The 27,057-nt window shown below is 46.8% G+C and overlaps 1 protein-coding gene across 13 annotated transcripts in view; it reads left to right on the top strand.

Annotated features, from left to right (window-relative positions):
* Nucleotides 1-26,704, top strand: part of UACA (uveal autoantigen with coiled-coil domains and ankyrin repeats) — a 49,916-nt gene extending 23,212 nt beyond the window's left edge. For 3 of the 13 annotated variants that reach the window (XM_083586200.1, XM_083586203.1, XM_083586207.1), the window contains exons 2-19: nt 4,088-4,221; nt 6,967-7,055; nt 7,923-7,987; nt 9,266-9,323; nt 10,052-10,122; nt 10,220-10,326; nt 11,406-11,587; nt 12,085-12,125; nt 12,856-12,945; nt 14,652-14,759; nt 14,985-15,017; nt 15,649-15,747; nt 16,327-16,363; nt 17,343-17,395; nt 18,225-20,948; nt 22,197-22,349; nt 23,308-23,373; nt 24,046-26,704. In XM_083586200.1, the coding sequence (XP_083442326.1) occupies nt 4,088-4,221; nt 6,967-7,055; nt 7,923-7,987; nt 9,266-9,323; nt 10,052-10,122; nt 10,220-10,326; nt 11,406-11,587; nt 12,085-12,125; nt 12,856-12,945; nt 14,652-14,759; nt 14,985-15,017; nt 15,649-15,747; nt 16,327-16,363; nt 17,343-17,395; nt 18,225-20,948; nt 22,197-22,349; nt 23,308-23,373; nt 24,046-24,117 (4,182 nt within the window). In that variant the 3' untranslated portion in view covers nt 24,118-26,704. Of the gene's footprint in view, nt 1-4,087; nt 5,332-5,559; nt 7,056-7,922; nt 7,988-9,265; nt 9,324-10,051; nt 10,123-10,219; nt 10,327-11,405; nt 11,588-12,084; nt 12,126-12,855; nt 12,946-14,651; nt 14,760-14,984; nt 15,018-15,648; nt 15,748-16,326; nt 16,364-17,342; nt 17,396-18,221; nt 20,949-22,196; nt 22,350-23,307; nt 23,374-24,045 lie in introns of all 13 variants that reach the window. The other 10 variants (XM_083586204.1, XM_083586196.1, XM_083586198.1 and 7 more) reach the window with 4 other exon arrangements.
* The last annotated feature ends 353 nt before the right edge of the window (nt 26,705-27,057 follow it).

Raw genomic sequence — 27,057 nt, 5'->3', positions numbered from 1 at the left:
AAGCTTACACCTGTGACAGACACACTGTTTGCAGCCCTCCAGGTATTCGCTTTGAGAGGAGCTTCTATTGGTGTATTTACCGTATCTGTTTAACTGTAACTGGGAATGTTTGACCAAACCATTCTAGTTATTCTATATACTTAGCATGCTGGAGCACTTGTGGGCTCTTAAGTTTTCAATGAAAGGAAATATTAATTGCCTAAACTTAAAAATGTCAAGTATGCTTAGGGAATGGGTAGAGGTCAAAAGCATTTATTTCAGTTCCTGGAAAGGGATGCATCACTTCTGCGTTCTGCACCAGCACTGCCCAGCATATTTTTATGCTAGGTAGAAATGCTTGCCATTGAGAATTCTGCTAGTTTGTCAATGACACAGATGTGCAGGAATATAGAAAGTGAAGAGACTGAAATGGTGCTTCCAGTTGCTTTCTTCTTTTTGAAATGTGCCTGCTTGGGATTCCTTGAAAAGATTTATCAGGCTTTTTCAAAGTCAAATAGGACTTGATTTCTGCTGCAAGTGCTTGGTCCCAATCCTGAAATAAATAGAGAATGTGGGGGGCTATGGGGCACTTGTGTTGGAGGGCCTGTGGTATTTAGCTCCTCAAGTGTTTGCCATTTCTTCCCTGTAGGTGGTCCAGGTGAGGCTGTTTCTTCCCCATCCAAACTGACTTGTGGCTTTAGAGTAGCAGTGGTGGTGGTATTTGAGAATTTTCTGGGAGAGGTTTTGCAGGCAAGAATTGGCCAGCTGGGAACAGCTTAAGTGCCACTCACCTGCTGCCGCTTCCCTGCGAATGCCCCTGTTGCCCCCAAAATCACATGCATTAAAATCAGCGTAACATAAACATCCTCAACTCCATGCTTGTTTCTTTTGAAATGTCTTGTTTGGCCTTCAGATGCTGGATGTTTTGATGACTCCAGAAAGGGTTCAGTAGGTCAGTGCTGCTGCCTTTGCTCCTTTGAAGAGCCCTAGAAGGGAGCGGCTGAAGACTGAAGGGCTGAGAGATGAAAGCAGGCTTGCCCCATACCACTATAATCCCATACAGGCCAGAATTAGCCATGGGATAATCAAATATGACGTCCATTGGCTTTTGTGCAGTTTTTGCCTACTGACTGAGCAAATGCAAACGTGGAGTCCTGCTGCGGCCCCGATTCTAGATGGAAAGGTACACCTGGACATGCAGACCAACTTGTGGGTCACTGTGCCCTCAAATATGCCTTTCTGAAGCTGTTGATACCAAGGGCATATTTGTGTGCAGAAGTTTTTAAATCTTATTGCTGGGAGGTGAAAGATTTAAATATTGTTGTTCATAGATTTCTTTAACTACTGTTGCACATTGGAAATAGGGCTGTGCAATAAATGTCGGTATTGAAATAACATCACAATATATATCGTGATATTTAGCTGGTGATATATTGTGATGTTGAAAACCAGATATCGCCCAGCCCTAATCAGAAGTAGCTTTTTATTTGCAAGGGAATGAGTTGAGCAAAGCCTGGTCTATATGTACATGGACAAGGTAGCTGGGTGGACCGTTGAATGGCAACATGTATTTGGAAGCTTCCTGCATGTAGAAAGCTAGCACATCAGGGGGAGTGGCTAGAATTTTCTCCCTGTTGGTACCAGTTTAGCGTTTGCTGCTGGTATGGCAACTGCTGTTTCTCCCTCTGGTGATGGATTTCCTGCTAGCTAGTGGGGTGCATGCCCAAATTGTGCTACTGTGGTTTCATGTGACACTACAGGCAGAAAAATGACACCCTGCTTTGGAATGCAGTTGCTTGCGGTGTAGTGGGAGGCAAATAAAATAAAATAAAATAATTGCTTCCACATTCATTTGGGTCACTTTGCAAGTTGTCTTTCTGTAGAAATGACTGGGAAAAAGCAGGTGCCTTTCAGTGTTTGAATGACACTACGGATGGCACTTTCTCTTTTTGTGGTCTAGGTGTGCCTGCCAGGAACCTGCAGTGGGCATTGGTTTTGGCTTCTTCTGTACATTTCCAGAGCAAACCACACATGCCGCCATTCATAGGCAGGAAGATACTGCTTTCATTTCAGGCAGAGATTTAATCTGCAGCTTGAGAGGAATAACACATGAAATAGGCCCACACCCAGTTGAGATGGGAAGTGGGAGAACCTCAAAAACAACACATTCCTGTGCAGTTCAAATGTAGCCATTATCCTTTGAGTAGAAATGCAAGCCTTTTGCAAGAAAGGAGGACTTGGGCGTTGGTGGGCTGAAGTAGGGGAAGAGAGTGTTTTGGATTGCAATACTTTTTCTTTCTGTCTATCTTGAAAACAAGAAATGCCAAGTAGGGTGGAGAACCTTGTTTCTATTCTGAGAAGGCACCAAGGTGGCCTGACTGGAAATCCAAACAGAACACTCCTGGCAATTAAACCAGAGCAAGGAGGCTCTGGAAACAGAAAGGGCCTCTTGATGGTTAAACTGGTGTGCAAATGATATCATAGACTCTTTCTGTTTTAGAAGAACTGAAATTAGTTCTACCGGAAGCTAGAATTCTTGTACAGTCAAAGGAATAGGGGAAAAAGCTGTTTTGTGGGAGGTCTGGCTTATTATCCTATTCATTCATTCATTCATTCATTTGCATTTATATCCCATTTTTCCTCCAAGGAGCTCAAGGTGGTATACATAGTTCTCCTCCTCATTAAATCCCCCCCAACAACCCTCATGACTCCAGCAACTAACTGAAGGGCCACAGATCTTCCCCAGCTCTGACCTAGCACATTGTCAGCTGTGGCAGGCAGCAACTCTCCATGATCTTGGGCAGGAAGATGCTTTTCCTATCAGCTTCTATCTTCACCAGGGATGGTGAATTGCCAGTCCTCAAGCTGGGTGCAATGAAGGCCCTGGGCCCTCCCCACACCACCTGAAATCTCCCTCCTTACCGCCTCTCCACACACACACACACACACACACACACACACAAACACTCCGCCCTTAGAAGCAATAGAATTTGGTGGTGGGCATTTTCAAAGTGGGTTGCAGCTGGGAAGCATTGACTGTCTTCTCCCCAGCTGTGACCCCTCTTCTGAAAACTTCCTCTGCACCAGAATTAGGCTTGGAAAAAACTCTTTATTACGTGAGAGAGCTTTAAGTGTGTGTGCATGTGTATATGTATAGAATTAGTTGTAACTGGGATGTTTGTTTATTTTTTGCATTTATATCCCACCTTTTTATCCTCTGGAACTCAAGGTGACTTATGTGGTTCTCCCCCTCCTCGTTCAATCCCCACAGCAACCCTGTGGGGTAGACTAGGCTGAGAGTGAGTGACTGGCCCAAGGACACCCAGCAAGCTTCAAGGCTGAGTGCAGATTTGAACCTCCGTCTCCCAGGTCCTAGTCCAGCATAAACCACTGCACCACCGCTGGCTTGTTGTGTGTGCTATGTAAAATTCAGTTCAAAAAAGAAAGCCTTGTAAGCCTTACTGTGTTGCAGGAGAGGTGATCTTTATGGAGAGAGTGCAGTGAGGGTGGTTGGCTGGAGGGCTAACTTTGCCTCCCCAGCTGAAGTCTGCAAGAAGGTCACCTCTCCCCTCTAGCAATTAGGCTCGAAAAAGCCAAAACACTCCCCACACCAAGCCTGATTGTGTTTAAGGTAACCCATTCCTCTGATCGTTGTTTAAGTGAAGCTGCCCATTGAGCTGAGATCTTCTGCATCTCTAAGCACATTCAAATATACACTGAACTGCAGAAAGGTGCTGCAAATATCCTATTATCTTATTTCGTGAGAATAACATTGCATGCCAGTAAATAATGGGATGCAAAAGGCATGAATCCTTCATGGTTTCCTCAGTGTTTGGATTTTTCTTATGTACTTCCCGTATTAAACTGACACAATAATATGAGAAACCAAGCTCCTTCAGTTTTTTGTTTTGTTAAAGCCCAGAAGCAGCTTTCCTTGGCTTCCGTTTCTTAAGGGATTTTCCCTTCCAGCTACATGGATGGCAGATGAATAACACTTCTCCCCCCTCCCCCACTTTATCCTCTATGGGAAACAGGCATTTTTGCTCGTATTTCTGAGGGATTTGCACCACTGTACACTGAAAACATTTCTCCCGCATTCTTTGAACAGTTGACTGCAGACTGGAACAAGTACGATGATCGCTTGATGAAAGCTGCTGAACGGGGCGACGTGGAAAAGATCTCGTCTGTCCTTGCCAAGAAGGGCGTAAACCCCACCAAACTCGATGTGGAAGGAAGATCTGCGTGAGTAGAAGTCGGGGTTTTGACCTCAGCTGCTCTGCCCACCTCCCACCAAGTTTGTAGCCCACCCACCCCTTGGAGGAGGGCTGCTTAGATGTGTCTTTTTTGCCTTTGATCTTCCTGGCCCCTTCCAAATTTTTGAGAGGGGCACTGTTGTTTCTGTTGGCTCTTATCTGCCTAGTGCTTATTTCCTCTAAGCCTCCCTGAGCCTTGGAAAGGTGCCATAGAAATGTTTTAAATAAACAGAAAGCTGTTGGGACCTGCATCCTGCGGAAGAGCATTTTATGCTTCCACACATACAGGGAATGTTTGGATGTCATGCCGAACTGTGTAAACATGTGGTTTAGTGGAGGGGAAACCTGGGGGCCCTCCAGATGTTACTGGACTACAGCTCTGACCACCCCCAACCTTGGACCATGCTGGCTGAGGCTGATGGGAGCTGTAGTCCAACAGCAACTGGAAGGCACTGTGAAAGCTGCTTGAGATGAATTGTTTTCCTTGACACAGTAATATGCAGCAGATCCAGAAGCAAGTAATTGGGTGGTCTCTGCCTGGTTGATTCAAAAAAATCTGTCTAGGTTGCAGGGTGTGTTTGTGGTTTGGTTCCAAACTTGCTTCAGACGAGAATAAAAGGCCTGGGTCTTTCCCATGCGGTTTGTATTACTTGTGTGGTGTCTGTCCCACTCCCGGGTCCCTTTTCGTTTCACTCTCTGAACTCCTGTGTGCGCACATAATAAAAGGGGAGATATTTGTGGTAACTTCAGAAGCTTCTCAGTAGCCAATCCGGAGAAGGTTTGAATGGCAGTCTCAAGTTACTGCACAAAGCTGTTTTCTGTCTTAAATGGTAGGCGGTGAGGACATTTAATGCTAGGGTTATTCTGTGAGCCTTGTATTGGATGCTTTGTGGTGGGTGACTATGTCTGGGTGGTTGTAGGTCACAGCCTGCATACCCCCAAGAGTTTCCAAGATGAAAGCCAGAGGTCAGAGGCATTCAGGCACAGCTTCTCACTCTCTGGAACCAACATCCAGAGATGTGGCTTCTCAGCCTAGCCATGAGCTCACTCGTTGGTGTTGAGCAAGCCAGCACCTCAGCCCCTTTATTCTAATACAGTGGTACCTCTGGTTACGTACTTAATTCGTTCTGGAGGTTCGTTCTTAACCTGAAACTGTTCTTAACCTGAAGCACCACTTTAGCTAATGGGGCCTCCTGCTGCTGCTGCGCCACCGGAGCACGATTTCTGTTCTCATCCTGAAGCAAAGTTCTTAACCTGAAGCACTATTTCTGGGTTAGCGGAGTCTGTAACCTGAAGCATATGTAACCCAAGGTACCACTGTATGGAGATAACAATGGCCGGCTTCACAGGGCTGTTGTAAGGATTGCTGAGAATTACAGAAATCTCTGAGTTTGTGCATTCTCAGCAGACTGAAAAACAGAAATCCAGGGTTAACCTACATTCTATCTGGCTGTTCAAAGATTGCCTTTCTATTAGGGTTTACCCGTTGCACATTCTTCTTCTTCTTCTTCTTCTTCTTACTTTATGAATTGCTTTCTGTGAGGCATCCCAAAGCAATTTACAATATAGCATATATACAACAGTTATGTATATTAACACAGTTAAAGAAATTGCAACAATAAAAAGAACAGTTTAGAAATCACCCAATTATAAATACAAAAACAGTTTAAAACAACAACAGTACATACATAACACCAATTCAAATCCCAGATACAAACTGGGGTAAAGATTTTAGAAGGTTTGTTCTAAAAGATTGTTCTCCTGTTGGAAGATTTGAACTGCAGTCCTTTACTCGCTTAACCCAGAAGTAAATCCCATTAAATCCCAAAAGGTCCTAATTCAGACTAGACATGTGTAGGATTGCACTGCACATTGAAGACCAAGACATCCAGAAACCCCTTGGATGAGTGTCCTTCTGATGCCGCCAGATCCAGAGCTGTTCAGGACTTTATGGCCCCAACACGTTATTGGCCCATGGGACATAGCAGGAGATGCTTGGTTTGGTTTTCTGTGTGAGGCAGGAGGAGAATGGGAAGGTCTGAAAGTGGGGTGGTTGTGTGTGTGTGTGTGTGTGTGTGTGTGTGTGTGTGTGTGTTTAAAGAAGGCTTTTGCCATGGTAAGGCCATTTCCTGTTGAGGTTTAAATTTCTGTCAGCCTCCTCTTGCTTCTCTATAAGGGTGGTGGCCTATTAAATTGGCTAATAGATCCCGAGGGCTCCAAGAGACTTTTCAGCTTACATTTACTTATCCCATTTATATTTATAGTTGTGTTGTAATGTTGTAACCTCCCTGGGATCATAGGATGAAGGGTGGGAAATAGATCGATAGATAGCGGCAGCGGTGGTGGTGGTGGTGATGATGATGATGATAATAATTTATTACATTTGCATCCCACGTTTCCTCCAATGAGGTGAAGATGGTGTACATAATTCTCTTCCACATTTTATCCTCATAACACCCCTGTGAGGCAGGTTAGGCTAAGAGTAAATGCAGTGCAAGAATCTTTGGCTCAATGTGGGGCTTGAACCCCACAACCCTGAGATTAAGAGTCTCATGCTTTCCAGACTGAGCTATCCCAGCAGCCTGTTTGTTGTATTTCTTTTTATTCTCTGCTGCAGGTGCTTTTCTGTGCTGCTTTTGTATTTTTATAGCGTTGGATTGCACTTGCAACATTTTAATTGTAACCTTGTATATGCAAACAATACACAGACATTTTCCTGTTTTGCTTTGTTTAGGTTCCATGTTGTAGCTGCCAAAGGGAATCTTGATTGTCTGAATGCCATTCTTGTACACGGGGTTGACATTGTAGCTACTGATGCAGCAGGTATGAGTCCTTGTTTAAAATAAGAGGGTTGTCTTTCTGATAAGATCCTCCTAAAGAGAGATTGTAGAAGATGTTGGGCAAATGTTTTCATGTATTGCTCAAACCTGCTGAGTGAATATAGAAAGGGGTTGTTGTAAACTAGCTTCTTAGATGTGTATCAGTGTCCCTGTTGGGTTCCCAGCCACCTTTTTGCCGATTACATCCCTGGGGTTGTGGTGAGGGTTTGCTGTTGGCAGCCATGGGGAAGTTGAGACATCATGGAAGGGTCTAAGCTGGGTCACTCTTCAAGGTAGATTGACTTAAAATAATCCATTGTCTTTCCATCCCTGGTGAATTGATGTATAAAATACAGTAGTTACATCATGGTCAGTATTTTAACTCAAGCTATGTTCAGCACGGGACGCGGGTGGCGCTGTGGGTTAAACCACAGAGCCTAGGACTTGCCGATCATAAGGTCGGCAGTTTCAATCCCCGTGATGGGGTGAGCTCCCATTGCTCGGTCCCTGCTCCTGCCAGCTTAGCAGTTCGAAAGCACGTCAAAGTGCAAGTAGATAAATAGGTACCGCTCTGGCGGGAAGGTAAACGGCGTTTCCGTGCGCTGCTCTTGTTTGCCAGAAGCGGCTTAGTCATGCTGGCCACATGACCCGGAAGCTGTACGTCGGCTCCCTCAGCCAATAAAGCGAGATGAGCGCCGCAACCCCAGAGTCGGTCACGACTGGACCTAATGGTCAGGGGTCCCTTTACCTTTTTATGTTCAGCACACAACCCATCTCTGTGTGTATGGGTCTGTGGTAGACACTGAATGAAAGCTCTGCCATGTCTTTCATGATTCCATTCTGCATTTCCTTGTCACTTTGACCTCTCTAGGAAGGAACGGTCTGCACCTCGCTGCGAAATATGGGCATGCACTCTGTCTGCAAAAATTGTTGCAGGTACTGTAGGTTTGACAAATTGTTTAAGTGTTGCATGTAAAAGGCAGGGTAGGAGGTGAGGGGAAACCATGACAGCAAAGCTTTTTTCCTTTCTCTGTGTGTGTCGTCCCTTGAAATATTCCCATCACGTTATAGCTGCTGCTGTTTGGACACCTTAACCCAAATGTTGGTGCAGGAATGGCCAAAAATCTAATAAGGTTTTGATCACCCTGAACCTTGTTATTTTCAAATTGGGATGTTGAAGAAATCTGAAGAAACAAGCAGAAAACTGAGAGTCTTTGTGCTAGGATAGATATAAGCAGGTAATTCCTCTGTGTGTATGAAGCTTTCTGTTTCATAAAGATTTATGGGGAAGGATCCATAGCTCACAGCATACAGAAGCTCCCATGTTCATCACCTGACATCTCCTGGGAAAAGGCTGCTATCTGAAACTCTGGAGAACCTCTCCCAGTCAGTGTAGGCTAGGCTCCCAAAGCCAGGTGTTCTTACATTGTCTCTCCCATCAGCTCCAGCCTGTTAATAGGAATGATGGGAATTTTAAGCATCAGAAGGGCAGCTAGTTGGAGAAAGCTGGTGTAGGCAATACTGTGCTGGGTGGATCAAGGTCTGACTCTATATAAGGAAGCTTCCTTTGTTATGCCTCCCAGATTAAAATAATAATATCTTTATTGTCATTGCCCCCTCTCAGGGACAACGAAATTACTTATTAGGTAATTAATAGGTTAGGTATGATATCTACAGTACAGCACAGCCACTATATGTTCTGACTCCTTTCTTTTAATTATCTCTGGCCTCCTTCAGTAGATGGGATGTTTTATTTTAAAAATATGAATGCATTTTAGATTCCCCCCATTTTGTTTTATGCTGGTTTTAATGCATGTGTGATTTACTTATTGTTGTAAGTCACTTTGAGTTATTTTTGTTTTTTTAAAAACCCTAATAAATTAATAATAATAATAATAGATCTGCAAAGCTGAACAGCACATTTAACATTCTGGAGCTGAATCTTATTTAAATGTTTCTTGAAATATTTTCATCATGAGAGTGCTGCCACTATTAGGAACCCTTAACCATAAATGTTAGAATAAGTAAATTGCAGGTCTATTCCATATTCTTGGGACAGTGATTTGTTTTAGCTGTTTTTAAAGCTGAATTTTAAATGGTTGTAACCTGCCCTGTGGCCTGCTGGTGAAGGGCAGGTAATAAATTTAACAGCGACAACGATAATAATTAATAGTAATAACAGTATTGATGAAATGTCTTTGGCTGTTCCCATAGTACAACTGCCCTACAGAAAATGTGGATCTTCAGGGTCGCACTGCTCTTCATGATGCAGGTAAGGGAGTTTCCTTCCTTTGGAGCAATTTCTCCTAACGCCTTGAGAAGGACCGTGTTTGGCAAGGCATATGAATAGCTGCTCAATTTCCACATGTGGCTGGGACAGCCTCTCCCAATTTGTTGTCTCGATGTTTTAGACTATGACTCCCATCAGCTCCAGCATCATATGACGCACACATCTGGACGCCCCCCAGATTGGGAAAGGCTAGCTGCAAACTTCTTATTTTAATATTTATTTATTAAATTTGTATACTGCCCTTTGTCCAAAGATCATAGAGTTGTTCCGAACATAAAAATTCACAATGAGAACACAAAATACACAATAAAACAAAAACAATCCAATTACCCCCCCCCCCCCCGTGATTGATGTTCCTCTTCCAGACCACCAGTTAGGAGAAGCTTTTAGGGAGAGGCTAGGTTCTCTTCCACACTATCTCTGCGCCTCAGGCAACTGATAAAGGTGCAGTTGGGTTAGGTGAGCCACTAACAACACACAGGCTTTTCTTGCAGGGCTGGAGTTCAGGTGCATGGAAGATACTGGCATATTGGCCCTTTTTAATTAAAAAGCAATTGCTGTTCCCTGGTTGGACATTTGTTGTTAGAACGGTTGTGGCTTCTAGATCTTAAAGGCGCAACCATTCATAGAAATCTGACAATGTATAAATAGCCCACCGGTAGCGAAGTGATCCATTTACTAATGATGTGATGTCCTTCTGTCTCCCAAAGCGATGTCAGATTGTTCATCCAGCATCCAGTTACTGTGTGACCATGGAGCCTTGGTGAATGCCAGAGATGCAGTAAGTCTCATGCAGGCCCCTTTCAGGGTCCTTCCCCAGGATTGGTCAAGTTCATTTTACCCTTCCTTTGTAATGTTTTCCTGCCCCTTCTCTCTAGGACGGGAGGACGCCTCTGGTGCTGGCCACTCAGATGTGCCGTCCAGCCATATGTCAACTTCTGCTCGACAGGGGCGCTGATGTCAATGCAAGAGACAAACAGAACCGGTAATGCATCCATTTAGCCCCCCGTGGGTGATGTGTCTGTATGCTTTCCAAAGAACACTCTCTGGGGATTCAAACAATGAAACTGATGGACACAAGCTTGGGGTGTGTTGATCCGAAGTGGTGGAATTTCTTCAAAGATAGCAAAATTCTGACTGCTTCATTTATTTATTTACTAATACAGTGCCATCAGTTTGGCAATTGACAGATAACCTGCCCACATTCTGGCCTGGTTCAGATGTCACCGCAAATCATGGTTTAATATTACGTACATGAGCCTAGATGAATCTTGGACCTCTATGCTCTTCCCGCATCCCTCTGTGGCCAAGGGGGAAGAGGTTTAAAGGTTCCATTCCTGGTTGGAACAAACCATAGTTTATTGTTATGGTTCAGTGTAGAAAATGGTGGTTTGTTCAAACTACAGCTGCTTAAACAAGGATACCTCTGTCAGCGAGCCACTGGTAAATAAATAGCAGATAGCATTTCAGAAAAAAAAGCATCTCAAGTCTCAAACGTGTTGTGAAAAAGAAGAAAAGAAAAATCTCATTGTGATCATTTGTGGGATGATCTGCTGTAGGAGTATTAGACCAATGGAATGTGAGAGAGTTTTTGAGTTGATGAAAATTTTTCAGGTGCATTTTTCATCTTCCCGACTTGTACTACTGTTTATTACATGAATATACCACTTTTTCTTCCAAGGAGCTCAAGGTGGTGTACATGGTTCTCCACCTCCCCATTTAATTCTCACAACAACCCTGTGAGGTAGGTTAGGCTATGAGATGGTTTCTGGCCCAAGGCCACCCATTGAGCTTTGTGGCTGAGTGGGGATTCGAACTCTGGTCTCCAACCATTACGCCACACTGACTACACATCACCACATGCCTGGCTTGTTGTGTGAACTGTTTTATTGCGCCTGTTTGCATATTGGGAGCCCCTTTGCCCACAGTTTTGCAGAGTTGGGGATATTAATGCAAGCGGATGAAAAGAAAAAGCATAGTGATTGTTCCACAGAGCCCACCATTGCATGTACCATCTCCACAAGACTCCTCATGTTCCCATGTGGCTTCTTCTTCCATCCTCAGGACATCTCTGATGTTAGGCTGTGAATATGGCTGCAAGGATGCTGTGGAGGTTTTGCTCAAAAATGGTGCGGACATCACTTTGGTGGATGCCCTTGGCCATGACTGCTCTTACTATGCAAGGATTGGTGATAGCGTTGAAATCTTGGCTCTGATAAAGGCTGCCATGGAGGAGTCTAACAAAGGTATGTTACCTTTCCTTGGAGTTGAGGAGCGGGTGATTAAAAAGAAATGAAGAATATTTACCTCCTCGCATGTCTGGTTCCAGTTTGAGGCATGAGAAGTTGCTGTAAAGCCAGGAGTGGACAGCTTTTGAGTTTTATTTGTGATAGGCTGGAGACTGGCCATTGGGATCTCTCTTTGTGACAGTCTGCACTCAATTGCTACCCATTGTTGGGGATCGTACTGTGACACGATGTGGTAGCTATCTTGAAATATCTGAAAGCCTGTCACATGGAGGATGGAGCAAACTTGTTTTCTGCTGCTCTGAAGGATAGGGCCTGAACCAATGGATTGAAATTACAAGAAAGCAGATTCTGACCACACATTAGGAATAACTTTCTGATAGTAAGAGCTGTTTGACAGTGGAATAGACTCCCTTGGAAAGAGTGTTGCATTTTGTCTAATCATCTGCTTGGAATGTCTAAACAGAAAACAAATTATTATTTTCTTTTTTTTTTAGCAAGTTACGAAGTCATGAAGAAAGGACAGCCTCATCTCAAGGTGAGGATTCTGCATATTGTCATATGTGTTGTTGCAAGTTCATAACCAAGATAGGTCCTGCCTACTTAATATTTATTCAGGGGGAGTTTCTGCTTTCTAGGAAAAGTCTTGCCTTATTGACCTCTCATCCATCCCTAATGATGCTAATTATAATAATATGATTTCACTTGTTAGTTGCTTGTTACCGGAAGGTCTCCAAGTGACTTAAAGCACAATTAAAGGATAAATATGAATATATTACACTATGAAAACAGCACAAAACAATCCCTATAACCACCAGAGAAAGCTTTGGCAGCACACAAGTAGCAAAACAACTTCATCTTAGTCCATTAAAAGCCTTGGAAAGAAGATAAGTCTTTACTTGGTGCTGAAAAGATGTCAGGCAGGTGGCAGGCAGACCTTGCTGAGGAGAGCATTCCACAGATGGGGAGCCACAACTGAAAAGGCCCCCTCCTTTTTCATCACCCTCTGAGTCTCCTTCAGAGGCAAGACCTGGGGAAGGGCCTCAGGAAAAGATGTAAGTTTCTGGGTATGTTTGTCAGCCTCCTCAAAATGAGCAAGGCCTGCCAACTTCGCCACCTTCTGGGCTGCTGTTTGCCTCCAAGACTTGATAGCTTTCTGAGATTAATGTGACTGATGGATCTCTTACACTGCTGCTGCTTCTGCTGGCACAGTTCATACGCGTCTCTTACTTCCTCTGACAATTCCGTGTTTCAATGCTGCACAACAGGTGACCAACATGCTGCCAAAATGGAGTCAACCAAATGCCTTAGAGGACATGAGCTTCAAGACGCATCAGAAGGAACACCGGAATGTACAGGTGAAGGGAGAGATTTGGGCTTTGTGTGGGATGCTCTCAAGCGAGCAGGTGTGAGAAAACGCTGAAAGAAGTGTGGGATTCCAGCTTTTCAGGTTCTTTTCAAAGTTGCAGAGGTGTGGCACAAAAGCTAAATGGATGATAGGAACAAGCAAATGTAAATGAGCTGTGCTGGGATCCTCATGGATGTCCCATTCAGAGCAGACCCATTGAAATCTATGGCGATGGCTAGCTTAGGTCCATTTCAGTGGGTCTACTCTGAGCAAAACGCGGCTGTTTAGGTTCTTGTTTGCATAGTACAAATGCTCGCTTGGAGAAAATTAAGTGAGAATGTGAGATCTGGATGAGGACCCATTTTGGTGCGGTCTTGTTTCTCCTCCTACCCTTCTCATGTTGTTTGTAGCTTTAACTGGTCCAGCCTTCCCCAACCTGGTTCCCTCCAGATGTTTTCGACTACAACTCCCATCAGCCTGAGCCAGCACAGCCAGGGATGATGGGAATTACAGTCCAAAATATCTAGAGGGCATTGGGTTCGGGAAGGCTGCTCTATGAAATATGAAGACATGCTTGGCATGGTCCATTACTGGTTACCATGATAGCTTTTCCCCGTTTTTTGTTTGAGTGTAAGAAAAGCTGCCTGTTTTTGAGCTAAGCACATCTGTCTGTGGTGTGTGGGCTGAGCAGTTCAGTGTCTGGCATATCCAAGTCAGAAGAAAAACACTTTAAGCATCTCTAAGAGCTGGTTTTTCAGCTGTTGACAGGCTGGAGATAAGCAGCAGTTTGAAGTGCTGATGGCCTCTTAAGTATGTGGATAAGGAAAGAGGGCTGTTACTGGCCACCTGCCATATTTAGGTAGGGTGCCCACTAGTGGTTGTTGTTAGAATTTACTTTGATTTGTTACATCTAGGGGTGGACAAATCCGTCAGTAGCAGTTGTCTTGTTCAGTTTGCCCTATTTTCCACATTAGTTTATTAATTTTTTTTAAAAGTCTGCATGAGAGTTCATGTGTGTTTCTCTTAATATACAGATCTTTGCAAGCAATTCACCTTAATATAAAGCATCTTTGTAAGTTGTTTTCCCTAATATGCACTTTTCTGTATGCACTGATCGACTGGAGACTTTTCTTTCTTTAAAAAAATTATACACCGCTTGATTGTAAAAAGAAAAAAACTTAAAAGTGGTTTGTAAAAAAGCTAAATCAATAAAATTATCAGTAAGAAGCATTAAGAAAAAATTTAGACTTTCAGAAAGTTCAAATAACAATAAACTAAAAACAGACAAAGTTGCACCAGCTTTCTAAACACCTGGCCTTGTGTATAAATGCTTTCAGCAGGCACCGGAAACATTACAGTGAAGGCACATAGCTGATGTCAATAGGCAGGGAGGTCCAGCGTGTAGGTGCTGCCACACTTAAAGATGGAGTTCTTAAAAATGCAGAACGGGTGGCACCTGTAACAGTGCCGGTTCTGCAGATCAAAGTGGTTGAGTGAGTTTATATGGGGTAAGGTGATCTTGCAAGTAAACTTGTGTCACAGAATGCAGAGAAGTGTATATTTCGGAGGATAGCTGTGTTTTTGGTTAGGGAGTATGTGAATTTGGGAGGTGTGCATTAAAATTGGAATTGCTCCATTTCCCTAATTTTATCCCTCAGTTGCTTTAATGCTGCAGGAGATAACTGATCTCAGTTTTAAAATGTCCCCTGTTTTAAGGAATTAGAAAGAGAGAATGAAGACTTGAAAGGCAGGCTAAGGGAGATCCAGCAGGAGCACCGGATTCTATTGGACAGAATCAATGGTCTGCAGCTGCAGCTGAACGAGGTAATGGAACACAGTTTGCAATGACAGCAGCTCAGAGGGCCCTTCCAGGGTGATCTGGTGCATTTATGGGCTGGTGTGTTCATGGGTTTATGGTGCACTTGTTTGCCTTTATCCCCATTTTACAGACTGGGATACTGAATGAGGTTGGCCAGGTTTCCTGCTGACAATGTTATATAACAATATAAATCAAGATACAATTCCAATGGCTGTTTCTGTTCTTTGCAGGAGCAAATGGTCGCAGATGATCTCGAAAGCGAGGTAAAGAAAAAATCTTTCTTTTTCCCCACCCTAAACTTATTTGTTGAGAAATCTGAAGCTGAGGGGAAAAATTATTCCATCTCTCTTAAACAGCAACTGAACATTTGATTTGAAATGAAAAAGGAAGGAAGGGAACTTTGCTTTTGGGGTCAGTTCTGATAACATGTTTGGCATCCACCGTACCCACCATAAGATCTGCTCACACCACTCCCTAAAGCCAGTGCAAGAGTCATGGGGGCTAACCTTCCTTGCAGGCTGAATCCAGAAAGGAGGGTATGCTTGTGTGCATGGATCAGATCTACAGGGGAAGGACTGCAGCTCAGGGGTAGAGCATCTGTCTTGGATGCAGAACGTCCCAGGTTCACCTCTGACAGCATTTCCAGGTAGAGTTGAGAGAGACTCCTGCTTGAAATCCAGGAGAGCAGCTGCTGCCAGTCAGTCTAGGCAGCACTGAGCTAGATGGACCAATGGTTCTCCTATATTACTCTATGTAAAACTGCTTCCTATTTTTCTGTAAGCTACGATAGGCTGGAAAGTGTCATGTTTCTGTCCTGCAGGATTTCCATATTCATATTTCTTAGTGCTTGAACATTACCAGTATGTTCCATGTTGATTTGTTGCTCACTTTCAGAAAGATGAGCTCAGGAGGCTGCTGACAGCAAAGGAGAAGCAGCAGGAAGAAAGTTCACGGATGCTTGAAGCTCTGAAGTCAAAGCTGAGATTCTATGAGGTACGTTGTCCTTTGGTGGGGAAGCCAGTTTCCGTTTCAAGCAGCCCTCCACTAAGTTAGCAGGAACTGGGAGCCGTGTTATTGGGTGACAAGGCTATAGCTACAGGGCTCAGTCCACTCTTGCACAGACCCTTCTGGAAGGTGTGCAGAGGAGGGCGACCAAGATGATTGAGGATTTGGAAACTAAGCCTTATGAGGAACGGTTGAAGGAGCTGGGTATGTTTAGCCTGGAGAAGAGAAGACGGGGAGGGGATATGTTGCCTATCTTCAAATATCTAGAGGTCTGTCGTGTGGAAGATAGAGCAAGATTGTTTTTTAAGGAGAGGTTGGGTGGCCATGAGTCATGCATGCTTTAGTTGAGATTTCTGCATTACAGGGGTTTGGACTAGATTACCCTCAGGATCCCTTCCAACTCTACAATTCTGTTATTCTGTGAAGGTATTACGTATCATATCCATTTCAGGAAAGTTCTCTGTGGATTAAGACTATGAAAAAAATAGTTTCATTCTGAAAACCTGAACCCTTGTGAACGGTTAATCTGTATCTCTCTGAACCAAAGTCTGTGTGTTTTGATTCCAGGGTGACCACGGGGGATCTGGAAACAGTTTTGGTAACAGTGAGTATTGCTGTTCCTTGATACCTTGTTTAGAAAGGGAATCGAGCGCTAACATTGTGGAGTTTTTGTGCCCTTCTATCTGCAGTTGTGGCAGTCAAGTGAAAGTGGGTAATTTGGGGACATACGGAAGAAGCAGGGCTATAAAGTTCGCTGACTATATCTGTTAATGTTGTAAGCTGCCCTGTGTGTAAATCATCTTGGGACATATGTCCAATTCATATATTTAATAATAATGATGATATAGAGCAGGAATGGAGAACCTCAGACCTAGGAATCGAATGTGGCTGTCCAGGCCTCTCTGCCTCACTCACAGGGCACTACTTAGGACATCCCCCTCCCCTGGCCACACCTCTTTGACCCAAGCCACACCCCTCCCTGGCACTGCTCTGTCCCCTCCTCAAGTGCTTTTGTCTGGCTGGGAGGTGACCTTGGTCTGAGATGATTCCTCTTGCTTGTTTGGATTAGGGTTGGAGAGGGATGTGTGTGTCAGTGAGTAAATCTCTTGACTTTTGTGCGGGTGGAATGCAGCCAACAGACAGTACAAAAGTCAGCTACATCTGTTGCCCACCTGCTTTTTCCTCTGGCCCCACCCACACGGTTGCCAATGTGACCCTTGGACTGAAGGAGATCCCCCACCTTGCCTTAGATCTTGTGCTTTCAGGACCAGAGGATTTATAGTATTGGCTGGCCCCAATCAGCCTGCTGCTCTGTGGTCCTCCAGCCTCTGTGGTTCTCTTGCCTCTCCATTCCCTTTCCATAGATGCTGCCCTGAGACCCAGTTCCCTTGACCCTCAGCAGTGGGGGTGTCCCTGCTTTCTATGACATCCCAGCTGCTCAGCTCCTGGCTACGGGGCCTTGCAGGAAGCAGCTGTCTGTTTAACTTTTAATAGTGCAGGCTGAGTTCCACCTTCTAAACATATAGCAGCTTTGTACTTTGTCAGGTTAGATTGAACAAGCTCTTTATTTTGTCTTTCTGTAGGGAAAGAAGATGTTTTGCTGAAGCAGGGTTCCACGTATTCTGCAGAACCACAGGTACTCCAATTTGTTGGCTCGTTCGTGCATTTGGGAATGCCACGTGGGCATCTGCAGTGTGGCTCTGATGTTGAGCATGTTAAAATGCCATTGGTGCACCTGGTCACTGGGCCGTCTCTTGGGGCTCCACAATGCTGTCGTGGTGTCCAGTTGCTCCCTGTCCCTTCTCCTGTAGGAGCCTTGCTGTGTTCTGCACAGAAATGGAAGGTGTGGGCCAGCAACTGTCCTCTGGCAGAGCCAGCGAAATGAACAACAGGCTCATCCATTACTTGGATGTCACACTTATTTGGCTGGGAATCAGCGGAAAGCGGGAGGCTTGTTGCAATTGCCCCATTAGCAAGATAAATTGAGCTTCTGCCCTCAGCTTAGTAACTTGGTTACTGTGATCCGTGACAGATCCATTACACAGTCAAAATGTGTTAATGGAGCAGAGGAGGCCCTTAAGGATCCTCCTGGATGAGCCTATTGTCTGTCTGCTCCGTATCCCTAACGTCAACTGGCAGTGACCCCCAGAGGCTTTGTGCAGCCCACTTACCTGAGATCTACTTACCTTTCAACTGGAGATGTTGGGGAATGGGCCTGGGGCCTTCCGTACACAAGACACATGTACTCTGCCCTTGAGCTGTAGGGAAGCTCTAATGCCGTACATCCCTAGCTCGCAACACCAGTGGTCAGGAATGATGGGAATTGTAGTCCAAAAACAGCTGGAGACCAGTGTTTGGGAAATGCTGTCCTACATAAAAGCTAGTTAAAGGGGTGTATGTGTGTGTTTGTTGGTAGAAGCCCCTCTCTGGAGTCTTAAGAAGTCCGTCTCCTTGTTTTCTAGCAGGCCCCTGCCTCAGCGCCAGCTGCCCTCCAGAGTAGATCCATGGTGAGGCCCCTGGAGCTCCTGAGCCCAAGCCTGTCTCCTGCTGCCTCCGAGGCGGAAGCTCTGAAACGGGAGCTGGGCAACCTGAGGAGCTGCTACGATGCGGCCCGAGGGGAGGTGAGCAGGCTGCAGCTGGAGCTCTCCCACAAGGCGGCAGAGTGCAAAGCGCTGGCAGCGGAGTGCGAGAGAACAAAGCAGGAGTCGGACCAGCAGATCAAGCAGCTGGAAGACGCCTTGAAGGACGTGCAGAAGAGGATGTTTGACTCGGAAGGGAAAGTGAAGCAGATGCAGACGCACTTCCTGGCCCTGAAGGACCACCTGACAAGCGAGGCGGCGGCCACTGGCAGCAAGGCGGTGGAGGAGCTGAAGGAGCAGCTGAAGGACACCAAGGCCAAGTATGAGGGGGCCTCGGCTGAGGTGGGCAAGCTGAGGAACCAGCTGAAGCAGAATGAGCTGTTGGTGGAGGAGTTCCGCAGGGACGAGGCCAGGCTGGTGGACGACAACAAGAAACTGCAGAGGGAGCTGAGCATGTTGAAGGTGGAGCATGAGAAGCGGGAGAGGAGGGCCTGCGAGGCGGAGGGTCAGCTGAAGGAGGCGGCTGCCAAGCTGGCGGAGAAGCTCGAGAAAGTGAAGAGCTCGCTCTCAGGCGAAGTGGAGGAGAAGGCGCGGAGGTTGGCAGAGGCGGAGGCGGAGCGGCAGAAGCTGCGCACGGAGGCTCAGGGTCTGAGGGTGGAGCTGGAGGGCCAGAGAGGCCAGTTTGCCCAGTATGTGAGGCCAGAGGAGCACAAGCAGCTGAAGGTCAGGTATGAGCAGAAGGCCAGGGAGCTGGAGCGAGTGCAGGCGGAGCTGAAGCACCAGAGCCAGGCCTGGCAGGCGGAGGCGGAAAAGGCCAAGGCAGGCCACAGCCTGCTGAAGCAGCAAGTGGAGGCCCTCCGGAGCGAGATGAAGAGCCAGTACGTGCCTTTGAAGATCAGCGAGGAGGTGAAGCGGGCGAGCGACGTCACGGTTGGGGAGCTGAACAAGAAGCTGGCGGAGAGCAGAGAGAAGTGTCAGAAGCACAGCACGGAGGCGGAGAAGCTGCTGGCGGAAAACCTCCGCTTGAAGGAGACGGTTGGCCAGCTCCAGGCGGCTTACATCCCCCGGGAGAAGCACGAGAAGGAGACCGGAGCCTTGAAGCTCACCGTGGCCGGCCTGGAGCGGCAACTCGCCGAGCTTAGCCAAAAGTACAGGGAGCAGCAAGCCAAGGCATCCGAGTTTGCGTCCAAAAATGCCACTCTTCAAGAGACCATGGAAGAGCAGTACGTGCCGGTGGCTACTCACGAGGAGGTCAAGGCAGTGCTGAACAGCACTCTCGAAAGGACGGGCCAAGAGCTGTTGGAGCTGAAGGACAAAATGGAAAGTGTCAAGCAAGAGTTTGTGAGGGTGAGCGATGAGAACGGGACCCTGAAGAGGAAGCTGCGGACTCTGCAAAGCCAAGTGCATGGAGGCGAATACATAAATGCACGGGAGCATGAGGCAAAAGTCTCTGCCCTCCACAAAAACATTCAGGAGCTGCAGGAGAACAGTTCCGAAATGCAGGCAAAATACCAGGCGAAGCAAGAGGAGGTGGCCCAGTTGCATGCTGAGATCAAGGCCCAGAAGAAGGAGCTTGACATGATCCAGGAATGCATCAAGTCCAAATATGCCCCCCTTGCCAGTTTCGAAGAGAAGGAGCGCTGCTTCGAGGAGACGGCGAAAGAACTGAGGAGCCAGCTGCAGAAGGAGAGGGAGCAGCGCCGAGAGAGAGAGGAGGAAGGCAAGAAATACAGCCAGGAGAACGAGAAGCTGAAGGCCAGGCTCCTGAGCGTCCAGAACGACTTGCAGCAGAACTATGTCCTGGCGGAGAAGTCCCACGAAATGGAGCGGATGTTTGCCAGCAATATGGATGGCCTCAACAAGCAGTTGTGTGAGCTGCAGCAGAAGTTTGCCGAGATCCAGTGCGAGAAGGAGCGGCTTCAGGAGGAGAGCGCCCGGCAACGCTCCGAGGCCCGCGAGGCAGAGAGCCGCCTCCAGGGTCAATACGTCCCACTGGAGCAGGTGGAAGCCCTGGAGAGGCAGCTCGGCCGCACCATCGAAGAGCTGAAAGGGGAGCTGAGCAGCAAGGAGGCCAGCTGCCAGCAGGAGGTACAGAAATCCCAGGAGCTTCAGCGGGAGATGGACGATCTCAAGGCCACCTCTGTGTCTCTAGCTGAGCACCTCCGCATCAAGGAAGGCTTGGAGAGGGAAGCATCCGCCGCGAAATCCGCCTTAAGAGAGAAGGAGGGAGAGAGCCAGGAGAGGGCAGAGAAGGTTGCCAAGCTGCAGTCTGAAATCCAGAGCGCCAAAGAAGCCTTGTGGGAGCTGGAGAGCCGAGAGGTGGTTGGGTTGGCGGAGCACAAGATGGTGAAGAGCAAGCTGGAAGGGCAAGTAGGCAGCATGGCCGAGAAGCTGGCCGAGCTCAGCCGGAAGCTGGAGGCAGCCCAGCAAGCCAGGATGGAGGAGGCCCCCACCAAGGACAAGAAGGAGCCCCTGCAGTCCAGGAACTTCAGCATTGAGCAGGAGATCAAGGACCAGAAGGAGAGGTGCGACAAGTCCCTGAGCACCATCGCGGAGCTGCAGAAAAGGATCCAGGAGTCCGCAAAGCAAGTGGAAGCCAAAGACAACAAGGTGAGTTGGGCAAGGGGGCGGACTCAGTAGGCTAAAGGCCGGCCGGCAGCATATAAGGCCCAAAGCAGAGGATAACGAATGCAGCGGGGTCCTTGGTGGGAGAGGCAGCGCTTGGACTAGCTTCTGACATTAGCTGGGGGAGCAGGTAGGCCTGGAAGAACTGCTGCACTGCAGCCTTTGCCAGACTAGGCCTTCTGAGTGTTTTGGACTGCAACTCCCATCAGCCCCAGGGATGTACAGCCATGCTGGCTGTGGTTGATGGGTGTTCTGGTCCAAAACATAATAAGGCTCCAGGCTAGTGAAAGTGGTCCTGTAGTAGACACAGACAATCCCCGAATCCTGCCCAAATCAACTTGGAAGCCAAATGCAGGCTGATTGGTTGAAGTGGGGGTGGGCTGCACCCTTTAAGCTGCATTGGAAATGGATTCAGACATGATTTCCTTGCATGAGAGGCAGACCTGCAGAGCTGGTTGATCTGATGAGGTGCTGCCTGTGGCTTTCAGCTCATTGGGAATTCAAAACGGGCTTCTTTCCTGTTGGTTAGTTCAAAAGCCCATGTTTTAAATTATCCATATTTTAGTTATTTTTGCCGTCTTGCATTTATCGTATTGTGCACCAGCCTGTGTTCTGTGGTGGGGAAGAGCAGATTAATAATGATAATAGAAGTAGTGAAGTTCTGAACTGCTTCATGCACAGCCACCTTTTTGCCACTCCAGCTCAGACAAAACAATGTGTGTGCTGCGCTTTGACAACCCTGGTTTTTCATCCTTAATAATCCTTTGCAATGTGCATCCATGCACAGCTCCTGGCCCTGAGACAGTCCTTGTTTCCTTGCAAACTGGTGACTTGAATTTTGGGGACTTCGGGGTATCATAGCACATTGTTGTTGTCCCCCCCCCCAGCCCCTAGCAAAGGGCCAGGGTTTTGGTGACCTTCCTGTTGCTTGCTTGGCTCTGCTCCAAGCAGGGCAGAATACAGGTTGGAAGCAAGCAGCTTTCAACTTCTTTTTTTGCTTTGATCACACAAGTGTAAGTCTGGGATGGGAAACATCTGTGGCTCTCCAGGTGCTGCTGGACTCCATCTCCCATCAGCCCCTGCATCCAGCACAGCCAGTGGTCAGGGATGTTGGGAGTTGTAGTCATCGAAATATTTGTCAGGCCACAAGCTCCCCATCCCTGTAGTAGATGTTGCTGAGGAACCGCAGAGGAAAGGCTTACGGTTTGAACTTTGGCAATGTCTCTCTTGAAGATAACTGAGCTACTTAATGATGTGGAGCGGCTAAAACAGGCCCTTAACGGTCTCTCTCAGCTTACGTACAACAGCGGCCTCCCCACAAAGCGACAGAGCCAGCAGGTCGAAGTGCTCCAGGCGCAGGTGAAAACCCTTCAGCAGCAGCTGGCCGTAAGTAGTGAACTGCAGCCATCAGGTGGTAGCTGAAACTTGTCTCATTGATCAGGGTTCTGGTGCTTGGGGGTGAGGGGAAGACAGCTGGACTGGGTGTGGTGACCATCCTTGAGCTGTGGTCTTGCATGATGCTGGCAAACAGTTTAAGGTCCAATAACCTTTGTTTCCAGTTTTTAAAAAAATGTTTTTTCTGTTCTTTGCGGTTGCAAAGCTAAGCTGGAAAGTGTGTGGGCAATTTTATTTATTATGCATTTGCTTAGAATCTTTGTTCCTGACTCCTCAGCCTTACATAAAGTCAAAGCGAGACAGTCCCTACCTGCAGGCTTACTGTCTAAAAAATAAATGACACACAAGGGAAAAGGAACATGGAGGGAAGAGGAAAATAAAAACCCTGAACTCCAGCATCAGTTTCTGAACAGTTGTTCCTATAATGGCTGGCTGGCACAGTTCAGGGGCAGGAGGTGCTTGATGGAGCTGGGCAATCAGCAAAGCTCTCCCACGGCAGCAGTCTGAGGCAATGGCTGCCCCCAGATGACAGTTGAGGGGAGAGGAGGCCTGATAGAGCAGAACAGATGGCATGAGCTCTGCTTTCCAGCTCAATGCCTGGCATGGCGTCTTAGGAAATGAAGGGGTTTTTGTTAGCCTTAGAAGTAGAGTGCCAGCATCCCTGTAATGCTGTGCCTCTCTCCAAGACTAGGAAATATGGGAAACTGCCTGATGGAGTCAGACCATCAGCCCACCTAGCCCAGTATTGTCTACACTGACCGGCAGCAGTGGCTTTCCAGGGTTTCCAGCAGGCAGTCTCTCCCACCCTTACCTGGAGATGCCGTTACGCTTGAGCTGGGGACCTTCTGCCTGTCGTAAACCACAGCCCTTCCCCAGGGGGGCTAGCGAAGCAGACTAAACTTTGAGAATGTAACTCTGGAGAATGACCAGGTGTGCTCTTTTATCCTAGGATGCTGAGAGGCAGCACCAGGAGGTCATCTCAATATATCGGACGCACCTTCTCAGTGCTGTTCAGGTACGTGTTCTGCCTTTGCTGCCGCTTGCTGTGTTGGGTGGTGATCTTTTTGCACCCTTTTTGACTGATGCCTCCTGAACCTGCCTTAGATAAATCTTCAAGGGAGGCAGCATGGAGGGTTGTGGGGCATGTTCCACAGCTTGCCTGTGTTGTTTGTTCCGCCACAGTTTCTCTTACTCAGTCGGAACAGCTTACTTGGGTTGGAGGGACATCTCTCGCTACCCACTGCTCCCTTCTGTGATCAGCCAGAGCCAGCGAATAGTTTAGGCCAGTGGTTCCCAAAGCTTTCAGGGCAACCTCCTCCTTGGTTCCATAAACTCATCCCCAGTGCCCCCCTACCCTAGAAAAAGCATGATTCAGAATAGCACTTTGCACAACTCACTAAGGAAGATAATAACACAACAAAAAACTTCAAAATGGTTTCAATTAATTGCACATTTATTCTAGTACCCGTTAAAGCTGTTTAGTTTAATTCAGTTGGTAGTCCTTTACACCTCCAGCACCCCCCTGCTGCCCCCTTCCCTCTTAGCACCCCTAGGGAATCCCACTGCCCCCTGGGGGTGTGTGATACCACCCACTTTGGGATCTATAGGTTTTGTCACTGCAACTGAAAAGTCACTGAAAAGTTCCAAGTCCTGCCTGTTTTCTTCAGCTCTCCTCTTTGTTTTCCAGGGTCACATGGATGAAGACGTCCAAGCTGCCTTACTCCAGATCATCCGCATGCGGCAAGGGCTTGTTTGTTAGGGGTGGGGGTCGGGGTGGGAGGGGGGGTCATGCTGTTGGTCTGAAGGTGCCTACAGCTGTGAAAGCATGCCTTCCTTCCTGCTTCGATCCAGAAAGCGAAAAAAGGGCTATATTTACACAGTCTCGATTTTTTAAACAAAGCAAAGGGGCTATTAATTGTTTGCCTACTAAACTTAGAATTTGAAAGGTGAAATGCCTGCGGTTTAGATATCTGGGTAGTCAAAATGATGACAAAAGCAAAGTTCTTCTGAATGTCGGATTGACAACGCAAATGTTATAAAACACCAGGAAAGAAAACCCCTCTTTGCTCTTTTCCTGTCCAAACAAAACCCACTCTCACTCGACTGCACAGTGTGAACAAAAGTGGGGGCCCCAAACCAAGTCAGTGTGGCCAAAATCTTGTAACTCTTCTTCTTTTCTGAATGGGTTTTACCCAGGGGCGATTTTTCGGGGGCTGTGTCAGGTTGACTGTATTTCTAGCCCAGTCAGGTGAAACAAGCAGTCAAGGAGGCTGCAAGGGCCACGCTCCGTATCGTTGCAGCTTGGCTGGCCGAGTTGCATCTTCTTAAATCATTTTAAGAAGGAGTTGTGCCTTTCTAGCACTGTCTTCACGAGCAAAATATCCATCTCCTACAAACAGTTTTGAGTGTTTTTTATAAGAGATATTTTTTCACAGATTCTTTGTTACTGATTTACGCATAGCTTCAAGAGCAGCAGGGCTGAGGAAGACGTGAATGAAAAGCTATTGCCTTATCTTGAAATGCAGCAGCCTCACGTTTGTTTTAGAGAATTCTCCGTCTTGTTTTCAGAAGCAAAGGACATTTCCTGCAATTAAAAAAAGGCGTAGTGGTGTCAGGAAAAAAAAGAGAGAACTCAGAGCAAACACTTGCAAAAACAAGGAGACGAACACACGTGCCTCCTGCTTTTTAAGATGACCTTGTGATCCCATTTGCTTTTTAACTCTTAGTGTATTTGGCCCAGCTGTCTTTTGCAAGCTGGGAGGGAGGGATCACTTGTTCTTACCAATGGCTGAGCTCGAAAAGGCTCATTGAACCTCGTGCCAAGGAAAGAGGCAGCCTCTCCTGGAAAGGTGACCACTGGTGGTTGCAGCTTCACATAGGAGCAAGCAAATCTTCCTTCATGTACTGGTTTCTCTGTGAAAATTGGGTGGCCCCTCCCCTTTGGCCTGGCAGCTAGCTGGCTAGCGTCACCTGTGTCTCTCGGAGTGGCTGCCATCACCTCCCAGCCAACCTTCCTAGGGAACAAACTCATGAGAATCCCATGTTCTCATGCAAAGCCCATTGATCCTATTGGACAACCCCGGGTGCAAGATGATGTCCCTGGTGGGGGTTGTGCCTGAAGGAGCTTGTGTTCATCCAGTCATGTATTCATAGTGGACTCATTGAAGTCAATGAACTCTGGTGGGTCTGCTCTGAGTATGACTTGGTTGGACTGAGCCCCTAGACCTTTTCTCCCTATATGCAAAAAGTGTCGATCACTCAATAAGCCTCCCCACGAGCTGGATTTGACTGACATTCAATTTCGTAGTGACTTATTAAGATGCTTTCTTCCATTTTAAATACTATTGTTTTGTAAATTTATGTACTATAAATCACTACGGTGGCTTTTATTTATGCAGGGAGAAGCGTAGGTAGGATGAGAGGTGTAACTCAGCTTAGTGTGTGTGTGTTTGTTTCTACAAATAAACACTACAAGGCTTGATAGTTTGTTTTAAGTAAATGTGCAATAATTCTGAAAGCAGAAATGTTAAATCCTGGGTTGCTGGAAGAAGAAACGGAAACTTTTGAAACAGAAAACATATTTAAAAGGGGGTTGTTTTAGAGAAATGCCAGTTTGGCAGTTGTACTCTGCAGAGCTGGGAATAATCTCCAGGCAAACTTGGGAAACTGTCCAGGGAGAGCGCATGCGCCGTTGCTTACTCCCACAGGGTGGTGTCTCCTTCCTCCACCATTCCCACCTGACATCCATTCCTGGAGGCAGAGCTTGCTGCAGGTTGCCTTGCCTCCTAGTACATGTTGCACATGCTTGAGAAACCAGTGCCTCCAACCATGAAGCAAGCCAAGCCCAGTTGCCTTCACTTTCTAGATTTGCAGATAGCAGGCTCTTGACTCTCAACATCATTGATTGGCTTGCAAGCATGAGCCGCCCTTCCTAGGGGCAGGGTTGTCTCCTTGTTGCAGAGCTGGCCGTCTCCACTGAGAGGCCAAAAGGGGCTTCTTATGTCCTGAACTCCCCAGAAGGGCTTGAACATGAACTGGGTAGCCTTGGGGCAGGACTTCAGAATCTGCAGAGGACATCAGTGAACACACCCTGCTGTTAAGTACCAGTCACTGCCTCTTTCTGAAGAAGGGCCCTGGGGTGGGGGAACCCAGTTCACCAAGTGTTCTTTGTGCTCTTAGCAGCAGTATTTTCTTTACCAAAAACAACTGGACAGTAACTGATTGGTTTTGATATACTAATCCTGACAGTTTGGGTATTGTAACTCTCCTTTTTTCTGGGAGGCATTTTGTGTATTTTTATTCTCTCTCCCACACTACATATCAATAAAGTTTTATCTTCTGTGTTATTGTTGCTGAGTGTTTCCTATCCCTCACTGAGACGATGGGCTGCTTGGGGGAAGCGCGTTTGACTGTGGATTTGGGAGAAGAAATGAAGAACCATAGAGCATTGGCATATGAAGATGAGGAGGAGATTTATTCTCTGCACTTCAGAGTGGCTTAAAATGAAATATTGAAATACCATAAAATATCCAACACATAAGAGCCTACTGAATTAGGAAATCTAGTTCAGCATCCTGGTCTCACAGTAGCCAACCAGATGCCCCAGTGGGAAACCCACAAGCAGAATCGCCAAGCGCAAGAGCCCTCTCCCTTCCTGTGCTCTCCAGAAACTGGCATTCAGAAGCATTGCTGCCTCCAA

Source organism: Podarcis filfolensis, assembly GCF_964270895.1.
Source record: "Podarcis filfolensis genome assembly, chromosome: 14".
NCBI lineage: Eukaryota > Metazoa > Chordata > Lepidosauria > Squamata > Lacertidae > Podarcis > Podarcis filfolensis.
The sequence above is the reverse complement of the archived record's forward strand: the minus strand, read 5'-3'. Positions and strand labels throughout refer to the sequence as shown.